Source organism: Cetorhinus maximus, chromosome 13 (assembly GCF_964194155.1).
Source record: "Cetorhinus maximus chromosome 13, sCetMax3.hap1.1, whole genome shotgun sequence".
Classification (NCBI taxonomy): Eukaryota; Metazoa; Chordata; class Chondrichthyes; order Lamniformes; family Cetorhinidae; genus Cetorhinus; species Cetorhinus maximus.
Window position 1 is genome coordinate 1068740 of NC_135891.1, and position 15749 is coordinate 1084488.

Sequence of the window (15749 nt, forward strand, 5' to 3'; positions counted from 1 at the left end):
CCACCACCTCTTGAGGAGGAGAGCTCTAAAGACTCTCAACTCGAGAAAAAAATTCTCCTCCTCTCTGTCCTAAATGGGCGACCCCTTGTTTTAAAGTGGCCTCCCTAGTGCTAGATTCTCCCATAAGAGGAAACATCTCTCCACATCAACCAGGTCAAAACCCCTCAGGATCTTAGCTAAAAGCAAAATACTGAGGATGCTGGAAATCTGAAATAAAAACAGAAAATGTTGAAAAAACTCAGCAGGTCTGGCAGCATCTGTGGAGAGAGAAACAGAGTTAACGTTTCAAGTCCATATGGCTCTGAAGAAGCTCTGAAGAGTCATACAGACTCGAAACGTTAACCCTGTTTCTCTCTCCACAGATCCTGCCAGACCTGCTGAGTTTTTCCAGCATTTTCTGTTTTTATTCCCTTAGGATCTGATATGTTTCAATCAAGTCACCTCTTATTCTTCTAAACTCCAACAGATACAAGTCTAGCCTGTCCAACTTTTCCCATGAGACAACCCTCCCAATCCAGGTATTAGTTTAGTGAACTTTCTCTGAACTGCTTCCAATGAATTTACATCCTTCCTTAAATAAGGAGACAATACTGTACACAGTACTCCAGATGTGGTCTCACCAATGTCCTGAATAATTGAAGCATAACCTCCCTACTTTCGTATTCAATTCCCCTCACAATAAATGATAACATTCTAGCTGGACCTGCATACTAACCTTTTGTGATTCATGCACTAGGACCCCTATATCCCGCTGCATCCGAGCTCTGTGATCTCCCAGCATTTAGGTAATATGTTTCTTTTTTATTTTTCCTGCTAAAATGAACAATTTCAGGCTTTCCCACACATTATACTGCATTTGCCAGGTCTTTTCCCACTCACTTAACCTATCTACATCCCTTCGTAGCCTCCATGTGTTCTCTTACTATCCAACCTATTTTTGTGTCATCAGCAAATTTAGCCGCCATACCTTCGGTCCATCCATCCAAGTCATTTATATAAATTGCAAAAAGTTGAGACCCCAGCACTGATCCCTGTGGCACACCACTTGTTACAAGTTGCTAATCAGAAAAGGACCCATTTATGCTACTCTCTGTTTCCTGTTAGCCAGCCAATCTTCTACCCATGCCAATATGGTACCCCCTACACCATGAGCTTCTATTCTTTTGTAATAACATTTAATGTGACACCTTATCAAATGCCTTCTGGAAATCTAAATACAATACATCCAACGATTCCCCTTTATCCACAGCATATGTTACTTCTTCAAAGAACTCCAATAAATTGGTTAAACATGATTTCACTTGCACAAAACCATGCTGACTCTGCCTGATCACCCTGAATTTTGCTAAGTGCCCTGCTATAACATCTTTAATAATAGCTTTAACATTTTCTCTATGACAAATGTTAAGCTAACTGGCCTGTAATTTCTGGCTTTCTGTCTCCTTCCCTTTTTGAATAAAGGAGTTACATTCACTAATTTCCAATCTAATGGAACCTTCCCAGGATCTAGGGAATTTTGAAGAATTAAAATCAACGCACCAACCCTAGGATGAAGTCCATCAGGACGCGGGGACTTGTCATCCCGCAGCTCCAACAACTTGCTCAGTATCACTCCCATGGTGATTGTATTTTTCCCGAGCTCCTCCCCCTCCACCCCTTCTATTTCCTGATTTGCAGCCATTTCTGGGATGTTACTTGCATCCTCTATAGTGAAGATCGGTGAAAAATACCAGTTCAATTCAGCTGCCGTCTCCTTATTTTCCACTATTAATTCCCCAGGCTCATTTTTTATAGGACCAATGCTCACTTTGTTAACTCTTTTTCAAATACCTATAGAAACTCTTTACTATCTGTCTTTATATTTCTAGCTAGCTTTCTCTTGTACTCTAATTTTTTCTTTATCTAATATCTCCTCATCAATCTTTTGGTCTTTCTTTGCTGTTTTTTATATTCTGTCCAATCTTCTAACCCGCCACCCATCTTTGCACAATTATATGCTTTTCCTTTAAGTCTGATACTATTTCTTAATTTTTTTAGTTAACCACGGATGGTAGCCCTCCCCTTGGAATTTTTCTTTCTCGTTGGAATGTATCTATTCTGTGAATTCTATGATATCCCCTTAAATGTCCACCACTGCGTCTCTATTGACCTAACCCTTAGCCTAATTTGCCAGTCCACTTTAGCTAGCTCTGTTTTCATGCCTTCATAATTGCCCTTATTTAAGTCTAAGATTCTTGCCTAGGGCCCATTGCTTCTCTCCCTCAATTTGAATGTAAAATTCAATCATATTATGATCGCTGCTACCTACGGGCACCTTCGCTATGAGGTCATTAATTAATCCTATCTTGTTGCACAATATGAGGTCTAATACAGCCTGCTCTCTGGTTGGTGTCAGAACATGTTGTTCTTTATTTCAAAAACATTCTATGAACTCCTCATCAAGGCTACATTTGCCCATCTGATTTTCCCAGTCTATATGCAGATTAAAATCCCCCACGATTATCGCCGTACCTTTCTGAGAAGCTCCCATTATTTCTTCCTTTATACCCCATTCTGCTGTATGGTTGCTGTTAGGGGCCTGTAAACTACTTCCACAAGTGACTTCTTTCCTTTATCATTTCTCATCTCAACCCAAACCGCTTCTACATCCTGGTTTCCTGAACTTAAGTCATCCCTCTTTAATTAACAGAGCCACCTCTCCACCTTTTCCTAGCTTCCTGTCCTTCCTAAATATCACGTATCCTTTAATATTCAGGTCCCAATCTATGTTATCCTGCAGCCATGTCTCTCCAATGGCTATCAAATCGAACGTATTTATTTCTATTTGCACTCTCAATTTCCTACGTTTTGTTTCGAGTGCTACGTGCATTCAGGTACAGAGCCTTTAGTTTTGTCCTTTTATTATTTTTGTAACCTGTAGACTTATCTGCTGATTTACTCTTAGATTTGTACTCCCTTGTACTCTCTGTCCCGTCCTGTCACGGTCTTTATTATTTCCCACATTAATACCTTTCTCTCTTGCTTTTTCTGCACTCATTGATTTACCGCACCTTCCTAAATTTTATCCCTTGCTTTCACTATTTAGTTTAAAACACTCTCTAATTCCCTAGTTATGAGGCTTGCGTGAACACTGGTCCCAGCACAGTTCAGATGTAGACCATTCCAATGGTATAGCCCCCACTTTCCCTAGTGCCCCACGAACCGGAACCCACTTCTCCCATGCCAATCTTTGAGTTATGTATTCATCTCTCTAATTTTATGCCCCCCTATGCCAATTTGTATGAGATTATTACCTTTGAGGTTGTGCTTTTCTAATTTAGCACCTAGTTCCTCAGACTGTCTATGCAGAAACTCTTTCCTAGCTCTACCTATGTCTTTGGTAGCCACAACTGGATCCTCCTCCTCCCATTACAAGTTGCTCTCCAACCCTGAGAAGATGCCCCGAGCCCTGGAACTAGGCAAGCAACAGAGCCGCTTGAACTCTTGCTCTTTGCTGCAGAGAACAGTGTCAATCCCCCCTCACTATGCTGCCCCCTGCTACCACTACATTCCTTTTTGATCCCCCCACTTGAATGGATTCCTGTACCACGGTGCCATGGTCAGTTTGCTCATCCATCCTGCCGCCCTCACTCTCATCCAAACAAGCTGAGAGAACCTCAGACCTATTGGACAATTGCAGGGGCTGACACTCCTGCCTTCTGGGTCCCTTTACCTGCCTCACTCGCAGTCACACCATCCTGTCCCTGACCACTGACCAAATCAGAAGGCCCTATCCTAAGTGGTGTGACTGCCTCCTGGTAGAAAGCATTCAGGTAACTTGCCCCCTCCCTGATGTGTCACAATGTCTGCAGCTCAGCCTCCAGCTCAATGGCTCGGAGCCAAAGCACCTCAAGCCCCAAACACTTACTTCATATGTGCTTGCCCTGGATCACACTGATATCCAGGAGCTCCCACATGCTGCAATCTTGATACATCACCTGTCTTGCCATCTTTAATGGGTATTAATTAATTACCTAATTATTCACTTATTTATATTCCTTTTTTAGACATTTCATTAAACTCAGCACCAGTTTGCATACTATTTTAAACCTTAGGACTGGAAAAGACCTTAACCACTTACCAGATATTCACCAAACAGCTAGCTCCTTTCCTACAGGGTGAAAAAGGTAGAAAATACAAAAGGAAAGGAACACCTCCTTCCCATCCTCACTGAACTCCCCCACTCACGAAACGCCCAGCTGTGTACTCTGTTCCAAAGCTGCACTCGTTTGCCTTAGCTGCACTAAAGGACCCTGAATTTATAATAAACTGAACTAGAGCTGGAGAAACCAGGTTCAATCAGTTAGCTAATTAACTACTCAGCTCTCTCAGCAGAGAATGTTTACCCTGCCTAAGACTGGAAGAAAGAAACTTAGTCTACTTACACAGTACTTTCCAGTTATTGCTAATTACAGACTAGACCAGATTTTTTAAGATCAAGATTAACAGCACTGTGAACATTCCTACACCACATGGACTGCAGCAGTTCAAGAAGGAAGCTCGCCACCACCTTCTCAAGGGCAATTAAGGTTGGCAATAAATGCTGGCCTAGCCAGCAATGCCCACATCTCGTGAAATAATGATTTAAAAATGCCAACAGCTTTACCTCTCCACCTCCTTCATTAATCCCAAGGCTGTTGTACATTCTATAACTGCCTGTTTCACATTAAGAACTGGGTGAGTCAACATTTCAATGAATGTTATATGAAAGAAAACTTATCCTCTTCAGCTCTGGCAGCACCTAAAAGCTGTGACATTCACCCATCAGCCTCCCTGGCTGCTACCCAGTACCAAGTCTGACGTGTCATGCCATGGTGCTCTACTTCAGATAAAAAGTGAGCTTCTTTCGAACATTCACACCATTAGCAGGACTGCCATCTCTCCACATTGCAGCTCAAACCCAAATCTTCCAATGGTTAGCACCTCAGCTTAGTTTTTCCAAGTGTACTCTTCACCAGTCTTGCTTGCTGCCCACTGCAATTCATGCAGAACAATGAGTCCTGCCACCAGGCTACCCTCCCTCCATCACCGACAGTGCCCCACACTCCAAATTCCTGATCTTTTGTGAAGCTTCAATGACTCCAATGTGCCAATTAATTGTTTTTAAAATCTTCATCCTCGCTTTCAAACCGCTACATGGTCTTGCCTCACTTGAATTCACCTGGAGATTTGCACTTGCACGTCATTGAATACACCCTTCAATCGCTAAGTCCTCGTATGCTTCCACCTCAACTCCACCGATGCTTCATTCTTCCACTACACCCACTGCTCCACAGGCACCAATCCTTAAATCTCTCTGTACCTTTCCAAAAGGCCTATTTCTTTGACTGCGTTTCTGCTCCATGCCTAAACTTTTCCCTTGTTAGATGGATTCTATATCCATCGAAAGGGAAGGTGCACTAAAAATAGGCCATTCCAAATAGTATATCTCACCAAATCCCAACAAGTACAATATACCAGTAGGACAAGGAACAAGAGCATGGAGCAGGATTGTCCAAGAGCAAGTAACCGGCACCATTCAGCCAGGCAGCTTTTGTCAGCTACATCCAGCCACAGGTGACAATTTGAACAACTCACATGGAGATGATATTCATTCTCCTGGGTCCAAGGTAAATAGGAGCATGGAATCAGTAGTGCCTTGACTGTCCGTCACCAATCAGCCTACTTCCAATTCTAGCATTCTTTCCTAATGCTCTGAACTGCATCACTGCCACTCAGCTACAGCCTCATTCCTATCACTCGCTACTCAAATTCCTTCTCCTAGTTTGAATTATACCCATAACCTGCTCACAGTCTAATCTCCGACTGCTCTAACACCTGTGCAGGTTCATCCCCTTCACTACTTAGGGGCATGAGGAACAGAACTAGGTCATTCAGCCACTTGGGCCTGTTCCATCATTCAATCGGATTATAGTTAGACTGTACCTCAACTCCATTTACCTGCTTTTGATCAATATTTCCTGACACCCAGAACTAACAAAAATTTGCTGAAATCAGTCTTGATAACTTAAATTGTCCCCAGCATCCACACTGCTTTTGGGAAAGGAAGTTCCTGATTTACACTGCCAACTGTGTGGAAAAAAATGATTCCTGGGACAGAATTGGAAACACATGGTCCAGAGCTGATCTAACCAATCTGGACTCTCAGCTATTCTCTTCCTGTACCAAGAAGCTATAGTGTGGTTCTTAGACACAGGCAACAAAATTGAAGTGTAATTTAATAGCCCCTTAAACCCAGACAAGTTGTTTTTAGATGATCATCAGGGAAGGTTTGGAGAAGGATTTTATAAACAAATAAATATTCAGCATACAGAGTTGCCCTGTCCCAGTCAATACCCCCACTTACTACATTGTGCATTGTAACTGAAGAACAAGGGTCATACAGACTCGAAAAGTTTACTCTGTTTCTCTTTCCACAGATACTGCTAGGCCTGCTGAGATTTTCCAGGATTTTCTGTTTCTGTTTTTAACTTAGCACATTGTAACGTGTTGTCTTACCTCCTTCTGCACTGTGCGCATGGCCAGTATCTTCTCAATGACAGCAGATTCATCTTCCTCCTGGTTCTCCTGCAACAGGTGAGAGTACATGGTCAAACAATGATGTATAATACTTTCACTGCTGGGTAGGGGTGGGGGAAAAGAGCGAGCGAGAGCGAGACAGATATAGAGGGCTGAAAACAGCGGAAGCCCTAGGGGAGTATAGAAAGTGTAGGGGGATACTTAATAAAGTTATCAGGAGAGGAAAGAGGGGGCATGAAAAAACACTGGCGGGCAAGATAAAGGAAAAGCCCAAGGCATTTTATAAATATATTAAGGGCAAGAGGATAACCAGGGAAAGAGTAGGGCCCATTAGGGACCAAAGTGGCAATCTGTGCGTGGAGCCGGAAGTTGAAGGTGAGGTTTTGAATGATTACTTTTCATCTGTGTTCACTATGGAGAAGGACGATATAGGTGTAAAAATCAGGGAGGGGGACTGTGATATACTTGAACAAATTAACATTGAAAGGGAGGAGGTATTAGCGGTTTTAGAGGGCTTAAAAGTGGATAAATCCCCAGGCCGTTATGTGAGGCAAGGGAGGAGATTGCAGGAGCTCTGACAATAATTTTCAAATCTTCTCTGGCCACAGGAGAGGTGCCAGGGGACTGGAGGACAGCGAATGTGGTACCATTTTTCAAGAAGGGTAGTAGGGATAAACGAGGTAATTAAAGGCCAGTGAGTCTAACATCAGTGGCAGGGAAACTATTGGAAAAAATTCTGAGGGACAGAATTAATCTCCACCTGAAGGGGCAGGGATTAATCAAGGATAGTCAGCATGGCTTTGTCAGGGGGAGATCATGTCTAACAAAATGAGGTGATTAGTTGTGTAGATGAGGGTAGTGCAGTTGATGTAGTCTACATGGACTTCAGTAAGGCTTTTGACAAGGTCCTGCATAGGAGAATGGTCAGGAAGGTAAGAGCCCTTGGGATCCAGGGAAATTTGGCAAATGGATCCAAAATTGGCTTACTGGTAGGAGGCAGAAGGTGATGACCGAAGATTGTTTTTGCGATTGGAAACCTGTGACGAGTGGTGTACCACAGGGATCGAGGTGCTGGGACCCTTGCTGTTTGTAGTATACATTAATGATTTAGACGTGATCAGTAAGTTCGCAGATGACACAAAAATTGGTGGTGTCGTAAATAGCGAGGTGGAAAGCCTTAGATTACAGGACGATATAGATGGGCTGGTAAGATGGGCAGAGCAATGGCAAATGGAATATAATCCTGAGAAGAGTAAGGTGATGCATTTTGGGAGGACTAACATGGCAAGAGAATACACAATGAATGGTAGGACCCCAGGAAGTACAGAGGATCAGAGGCACCTTGGTGTACATGTACATAGATCCCTGAAGGCAGCAGCACAGGTAGATAAGGTGGTTAAGTTGGCAGGTGGGATACTTGCCTTTATTAGCCGAGGCATAGAATATAAGAGCAGGGAGGTTATGTTAGAGTTGTAAAATGCTAGTTAGGCCACAGCTGTAGTTCTGGTCATCACACTATAGGATGTAATTACACTGGAGAGGGTGGAGATTCGCCAGGATGTTGGCTGGGCTGGAGCGTTTCAGCTGTGAAGAGAGACTGGATAGGCTAGGGTTGTTTTCCTTAGAGCAGAGAAGGTTGAGGAGAGACCTGTTAAAGGTAAACAAAATTGTAAGGGGCATAGATAGGGTAGATAGGAAGAAACTTTTCCCCTTTGCGGAGGTGTTAATAACCAGGGGGCATAGGTTTAATACAAGGGGCAGGAGGTTTAGAGGGGATTTGAGGAAAACTTTTTTCACCCAGGCGGTGGTTGGAATCTGGAACACACTGCCTGAGGGGGCGGTAGAGGCAGGAAAACTCATAGCACTTAAGAAGTATTTAGATGAGCACTTGAAACCCCATAGCATACGGGCCAAGTGCTAGAAAATGGGATTAGAATAGATAGGTGCTTGATGACTGGCGGGGAGAAGGGCCCATTTCTGTGCTGTATAACTCTTATGACTCTATGACTATGACTTTGGGGGCGGGGGGGGGGAGCGAGGTGAGAGATATAGACAGCAGAAGAGAGATAGAGAGAGGGAGAGAGAGAAAGAGAAAAACCAAGTCATGTGACAGTTATTTACAGGCTACTAGTTGCCCTTCATGTACAAACCCTCAAAACATGCGTTGGACAATGTAAATGGAAAGTCCCTAATGGCCGTGGAGCTCAGATTTCTTAAGATGCACAATTGCACCATGAGATTAATGAGAGAGAGGTTATCATTTTACAGCAAAGGGCTGTATAGGTAGAAAGGCTGAATAATTTGGAACAGGAGGAGGCCATTCAGTCCCTCAATCCTGCTCCACCATTCAACTAGATCGTGGCTGATCTTCACCTCAACTGTATTTACTCACCTTTGCTCCATATCCCTCGATAGCCTTACCCAACAAAAATCAATTAATCTTTGAGAGTTTTGATAGTTCTAACTGACTCGTAGCATCCACAGCCTTTTGGAAGGAAGGGTGTGGTGGGGGAGAAAAGTTCCAGATATACACTACCCTCTTCTCGATTTTGCTCCTGAGCAGCCTAGCAAGATTGTGCCCTCTAGTTCTGGACTCCCCCACCATTTTCTCATCCTATCTACCCTAGCGAATCTTTTAACATTTTAAACTCTTTGATTGGACCATCCCCTCAATCTTCTATAGCCAAGGGAATACAAGGATATATAGTCTATGCAACCTGTCCTCATAATTTAACCTGCGAATCCATAGAAAGGTTACAGCACAGAAAGAGGCCATTCAGCTCATCATGTCTGTGCCAGCGGAAAAAGAATGAAAAAAAGAACTAGCTGCCAATTCTAATCCTACCTTCCAGCACTTGGTCCGTAGCCTTGCAGGTTACAGCCCTTTAGGTGCAGATCCAGGGGTCTTTTAAATGAGTCGAGGGTTTCTGCCTCCACCAGCAAACCAAGCAGTGAATTCCAAACACCCACCACCCTCTGGGTGAAGAAGCTTTTCCTCATGTCCCCACTAATTCTTCTATCAATCACCTTAAATCCATGCCCCCTGGTAATTGACCTCTCTGCCAGGGGAAACAGGGCATCTCTGTCTACCCTGTCTAGGCCCCCTCATAATCTTGTGGACCTCAATCAGGTTACCCCTCAGCTTCCTCAGTTCCAAGGAAAACAAACCCAGCCTACCCAATCTTTCCTCAAGCTGCAATTTTCAAGCCCTGGCAACATTCTTGTAAATCTTCTCTGTACTCTCTCTAGAGCAATTATGTCCTTTCTGCAATGTTCCAGCTGTGGCCTAGCCAGCATTTTATAAAATTCCATCATTAGATCCTTGCTTTTGTATTCAATACCTCGTCCACTTCTGGTGAACTGGTGCTGCACTCCCACTTCACCATCAACGGATTTTTGGTCAAGAGGGGAGACAGTGTATTTGCTTATTTACAGTACCAGACCCCTTCATACTTTTGTGCACCTCCATTCAAGATACCAGTACCCTTCTCTCTTTTAAGGAGAACAATCCTCTTTCAATGACTGGAATATTAAAAGTCTTTCCTGGCTCAGCTTTAGGTAAAAACATGAATCTGAATGCTGCACACTGCCAAAGTGGCAATTAAATAATAGCAGACAAATAATTATACAGTTTAAGTCAACCCTGTGACCACAGGCCAGTATTATTACTCACCAACACACAATAAGCTTTGCTTCACTCATGTTGATGGTCTGATGAAAGGCCATTGACTGAAATATTAACTCATTTCCACAAATGCTGTCTGCCCTCCTTAGTATTTCCAGTATTTTCTCTTTTTATTCCACTTAATTAGTAGGAGAAATCAAATAAAATGCGCCATATTGCAAACTCTAAAACAAGGGTGCACAGGAGAATTACTATAATGATGCCAGGAATTAAGGACTTCAGTTATGTGTGGAAAATGAAGACGCCGGGATTAAGGGGAACGTGTAGATGTGGTGCACTTGGATTTCCAAAAGGCATTTGACAAGGTGCCACATCAAAGATAAGAGCACATGGTGTAGGGGGTAACTGATTAGCATGGACAGAGGATTGGCTAGCTAACAGGAAGCGGGGAGTAGGAATAAATGGGTCTTTGTTGGGTTGACAAGCTGTAACTAGTGGAGTGCCACAGGGATCAGTGCTGGGCTCTCAACTATTTACAATCTACATCAATGACTAATGAAGGGGCCGAATGTACGGTAGCTAAATTTGACGATGACACCAAGATAGGTAGGAAAATAAGTTGTCAAGAAAGTGTAAAGAATTTACAAAGGGATATGGTGAGGTTAAGTGAATGGGCAAAAATTTGGCAGCTCAGAGTATAATATGGGAAAATGCAAACTTGTCACCTTTGACAGGAAGAATAGAAAAGCAGCATGTTGTTTATATGGCGAGAGACTGCAGAACTTGGTGGGAGAGGGATCTGGGTGTCCTGGTACATAAATCACAAAAAGTTAGCATGCAGGTACAGCAAGTAATTAGGAAGGCAAATGAAATGTCGGTCTTTATTACAAGGGGAATGGAATGTATAAGTAGGGGAGTTTTACTGCGGCTCTTGTGAGACCACATCCAGAATACTGGTCCAGTTTTGGTCTCCTTATTTGAGAAAAGGTATAATTGCATTAGAAACAGTTCAGAGAAGGTTCACTCGACTCATTCCCAGGAGGAAGGGCTTATCTTACAAAGCAAGGTTAAACAGGTTGGGCCTATACCCATTGGAGTTTAGAAGAATGATCTTATTGAAACATATATGATCCTGAGGGGATTTGATAGGGTGGATATTGGGAGGATATTTCCTCTTGCGGGGAGACCAGAACGTCAAGACATAGTTTAAGAATAAGAGGTCTCCCTTTTAAGACAGAGATGAGGAGAAATTTTTTCTCTCTGAGGGTCGTTATCACAGAATCACAGTGCAGAATCGGCCCTTTGGCCCATCGAGTCTGCAGTGACACGTGAGAAACACCTGACCTACCTGCCTAATCCCATTTACCATCACTTGGCCCATAGCCTTGAATGTTATGACGTGCCAAGTCCTCATCCAGGATGTGAGGCATCGCCTCCACCACCCTCCACCACCCTCCCAGGAAGTGCATTCCAGACCGTCACCACCCTCTGGGTAAAAAAGTTTTTCCTCTCATCCCCCCTAAACCACCTGCCCCTCACTTTGAATTTATGTCCCCTTGTGACTGACCCTTCAACTAAGGGGAACAGCTGTTCCCTATCCACCCTGTCCATGCCCAGCTGTGGCTCAGTTCATAGCACCCTCGCCTTTGAACTAGAGGGTTGTGGGTTCACGTCCCACTCCCGGAAACCAAGAACTGTGATTGTACTCGAAAGAGTTGCAATCTGTGACTGTTGATAACTCGAAAGAGTTTGATCAGGTCGCCCCTCAGACTTCTCTGCTCAAATGAAAACAACCCAAGTCTATCCAACCTCTCTGCATCACTTAAATGTTTCATCCCAGGCAACTTCCTGGTGAATCTCCTCTGCACCCCTTCCAGTGCAATCACAGTCTGTGCAATTCTCTTCCCAAGAAAGCAGTGGAGGCTGTGTCATTGAATTTATTCAAGCCTGAGTTAGACAGATTTTTGATAGACAAGGGGGTCAAGGGTTATGGGAGGCGGATGGAAAAGTGGAATTGAAACCACATTCACATCAGCCAGTATTTTATTGAATGGCAGAGCAGGCTCAAACGACCGTATGCTCTTAAGTCCTATGCTTCCTTAGAGCAGAGACGGTTATGGGAAGATTTAATAGACGTGTTCCAAAGTATGAAGGGATTTGGTAGCATAAAAAAGGTGAAATTCTTTTCACTGGCAAGGGGTCAGTAATAACCAGAAGAGACAGATTTAAGATATGTAACAAAAGAACCAGATAGCAGATAAGGATTTTTTTGTTCTTTTTACACAGCGTGTTCTGAGGAGTTGGAATGCACTGCTTGAAACATTGGTGGAAATAGATTCAATAATAAATTTCACAAGGAAATGGAACTTGTCGCAAATAAACATCAACTGAATGTTTGAGGAAAGAGCAGGGCTAATTGGATTGCTCTTTCAAAGGACTAGCACAGGCACAATGGGCAGAATGGCCACCTTCTCTGCTGTATGAATCAATGATTCTATGAATCAAACATTGTTTCCATAACTGAAGTAACACCAAATCTTACACACTCCTGGACACAGGACTAGAAATGGTCAACCTCCAATCTCTCCGCCTTGCTCCATTCTATTACCACTATGGCCATTGTTCCTCTCAGCTCTCCTCCTCCAAAGATCGAAACACATCCCACCCTGTGCACACAGCTTTCTGCACATCCTCCCTTTGATGGTTTTAAGGCACGTTCTATTTCTCCATCCATCATTCTTTCTAAGGATTTGAAAACCTATTCCACTTAGCTTTTCTATATTTCTGCAATCTGCAACCTTTTAAAACCTAAGCTTGGTGTCCCTCAATATTTCTTATCCAGCTCTGGCAGCCATGACCCCGAACCTAATTCTCACAAGTTTTAGGGAGACAGAAATGATCTCAAATCAAAGAAAATAAACAACCAATATTGTCTCTAATGCACAAAATATTAAACACTGACTGTTTCAATGATAGGTACAACTTGAGGCGTAAGATACAAACTGAACACTTCACTGGACACCATGGAGTCGATTTTAACTTCCAAAATTAGCATTAATGAGGCAGTATTAGATTCATGTGATTGATGTGCATATCGTCCCATTAATGCCAACACTTCACCCTTGCCGATTTACAAGAACCTACCACTACACACCTGAAATGCCCACCTGTTTCTGGCAGTTGGCCCCCTTTAATATGCAAATTAAAGACCTATGACATACATAGGTCACCAATTGCCATTTTAGGACAGAACCGGCCAGAGTCTACACCATGCAACAATAATTTGCATTTATATAGCACCTTTAATATAGTAAAACATCCCAAGGTGTTTCACAAGAACAAAATCCGGCAAATGTAGACACCAAGTCATGTACAGAGGTATTAGAACAAACGACCAAAGAGGGGTAAATCTTAAGTAGTGTCTTAAAGTGGAGAGGTAGAGAGATTGAGAGAGGGAATTCCAGAGCTTAGGATCTAGGCAGCTGAATAAACACACATGTAAACTGATAAAGACAGAGACTGAGTGATATGAAAGGCACAAAATTACACAGCAATGTAATTGCTCCTGAAAACAGTATTTCAAAATTAATTCAAACCTACATATTGGCTCTTAGCACACACGATGTTTGTGGGGACCCTCAATGAGATTACAACATCACTGATAGTACCCCCTTGTTCAACATGGTCAAAAACATGCCAAAAATTGACATATCTATGTATGACACAGTCATGTCAAGCATTAGTTCAATGCTCTTTAGACTGGATAACAGACTCAAAGTCATTGAGATGATCAAACCTAATTTGACAGACTCCTTGAACTTTGCACAATGGTTCTATTTTATACGTCGAGAACCTACAGACTGAAATTTCTGTCAACATTGTACAAGGTTTTTCAAGTTTCTGAAGCAACACTAAGAACCAACATAGTTGAGTCATCCTGAATTTCACCAGAAATCTCTGCATCAAATTTGGTGCAATCCATTAACATTATTTAGGTTATACTTAAAACCATCAATAACTTAGATTGCCTTGCAATTCAGTGTAGTCATCTGATTTTGGATGAAGGATTTCCTGCAAGAAGGAGTGTCACCGCACAGTCATTGATGCAATATTCCACAAACACAGACAGGAGAGCCATACAATGACAGGAGACCTCCAGCGTGAGAAGTTAAAAACACCCCAATCACTTCACAGTTTGACAAACAAATCTAGAGTCCAATCTGTAACGCCATTCAATTATTCATCACTGGAGCCATTTCATCAACAAAAGTATGGATCAATCTAGACACCAATTCATTTTCAAGTGTGGGCCAAAAGAAAACCTTTAGCCTTAACCACCACTATGCTCAATCTAAGACTTCCTAACTTGACACTATGCCTCAATGGAAGGGATCACTAACACTCCATCGCCAACAGCCAGCCATTCTATCGAAACTTTGAGCTCCATTCTCCAATGTTATGGTCCTCAGACAGAATGAACTGCTGGTTACTTGAATCCTCTGAAAACATGGCCCAAGCCCTCCCCAAAAGGTTCAGTGATGTCCCTATCTGCTCTCTACTTAAACATCTTACCGTCGTCTGGTTTCCTTTCTGTGAGGACCCAGAGTTCGGAGAAATCCGCCCTGCTCCCAGTACAGCAATTGTTTCACCGGCATCATCGACAACTTTGAAGTCCAAGTCTTCATTGTATTTCCTTCGTTTTACTTGACGGCCTGATCGTCGCTTCTACCAAATAAACAAGAAACTTGCGTCATTAAGACAGCATCTCAGAAACTGTCACAACTACGCTAAACACAGTCTACATAGCTTAGTTTGGGCGGGAGGGCTGGGCCAATGCTAGAATGTTGGTCACTCCAAGGGGTGATTGACTGGAGCTATGGCTGGCTGATAAAAGAAAGGAACTTGTCCTGTTTAGAAAGCCCAATAACTACCATCTCCAGTCATTCTTCAGCAAATCCAACTGTCTACAGATACACGTGTACTCTTCCTCCTTTATTCCTTTCAACAATCCCGTTCTTAATGTCCACTCAATTTCTGAGGGTGTAGGCCATTTCTTCAGGCAGTTTGTTTATTCCAGCTGGTCTTCCAGTTACATTGGGTCTCTTGAAAGTTAACACAGGCAAGTTTAAAAAAAATATCCTGCTCACATCAACTAACTTCCTCAGCACAACACACTCCTGGAGTCTAGGAAGCAGTAATAAGGTCATGTCCTGAAAATAGACCTGGATAACCCCTACCTTCTATCATCGCCTGCCTTCCCAATCAACTGACATTAATTGCTACACGCCCATGCAAATCCTCAATAAGCTGCAAAAAAATAAGTGCATGTCCTTTAATTATAAGTGTATATTGTTGAAATAAAGTGATAAATTATCTGAGAATATAGCACAAGTCTTCAATCTCAGTACAATTAAAGCTTGCTGTCCCCTCAATAATGGTATTAAGGCCATAGACTGTATCAATGGCATTCATGGTTACGTAGAATGTACAGCACAGAAACAAGCCATGCCGGTGTTTCTGTTCCACACCAGCCTCCTCCCACCCTTCTTCACCTCAGCACATCAGC

At 42.8% G+C, this 15749-nt stretch overlaps 1 protein-coding gene across 3 annotated transcripts in view; it reads right to left on the reverse strand.

Moving 5' to 3' along the window:
• The window catches only part of chd6 (chromodomain helicase DNA binding protein 6), a 248364-nt gene that overhangs the window by 107570 nt on the left and 125045 nt on the right, over nucleotides 1–15749 (reverse strand). For 2 of the 3 annotated variants that reach the window (XM_078554814.1, XM_078554813.1), the window contains 2 exons: nucleotides 14756–14908; nucleotides 6538–6606 (listed from right to left, as the gene is read on the reverse strand). In XM_078554814.1, coding sequence (XP_078410940.1) covers nucleotides 6538–6606; nucleotides 14756–14908 — 222 coding nt within the window. The remainder of the gene's footprint in view (nucleotides 1–6537; nucleotides 6607–14755; nucleotides 14909–15749) is intronic. The other variant, XM_078554815.1, reaches the window with a different exon arrangement.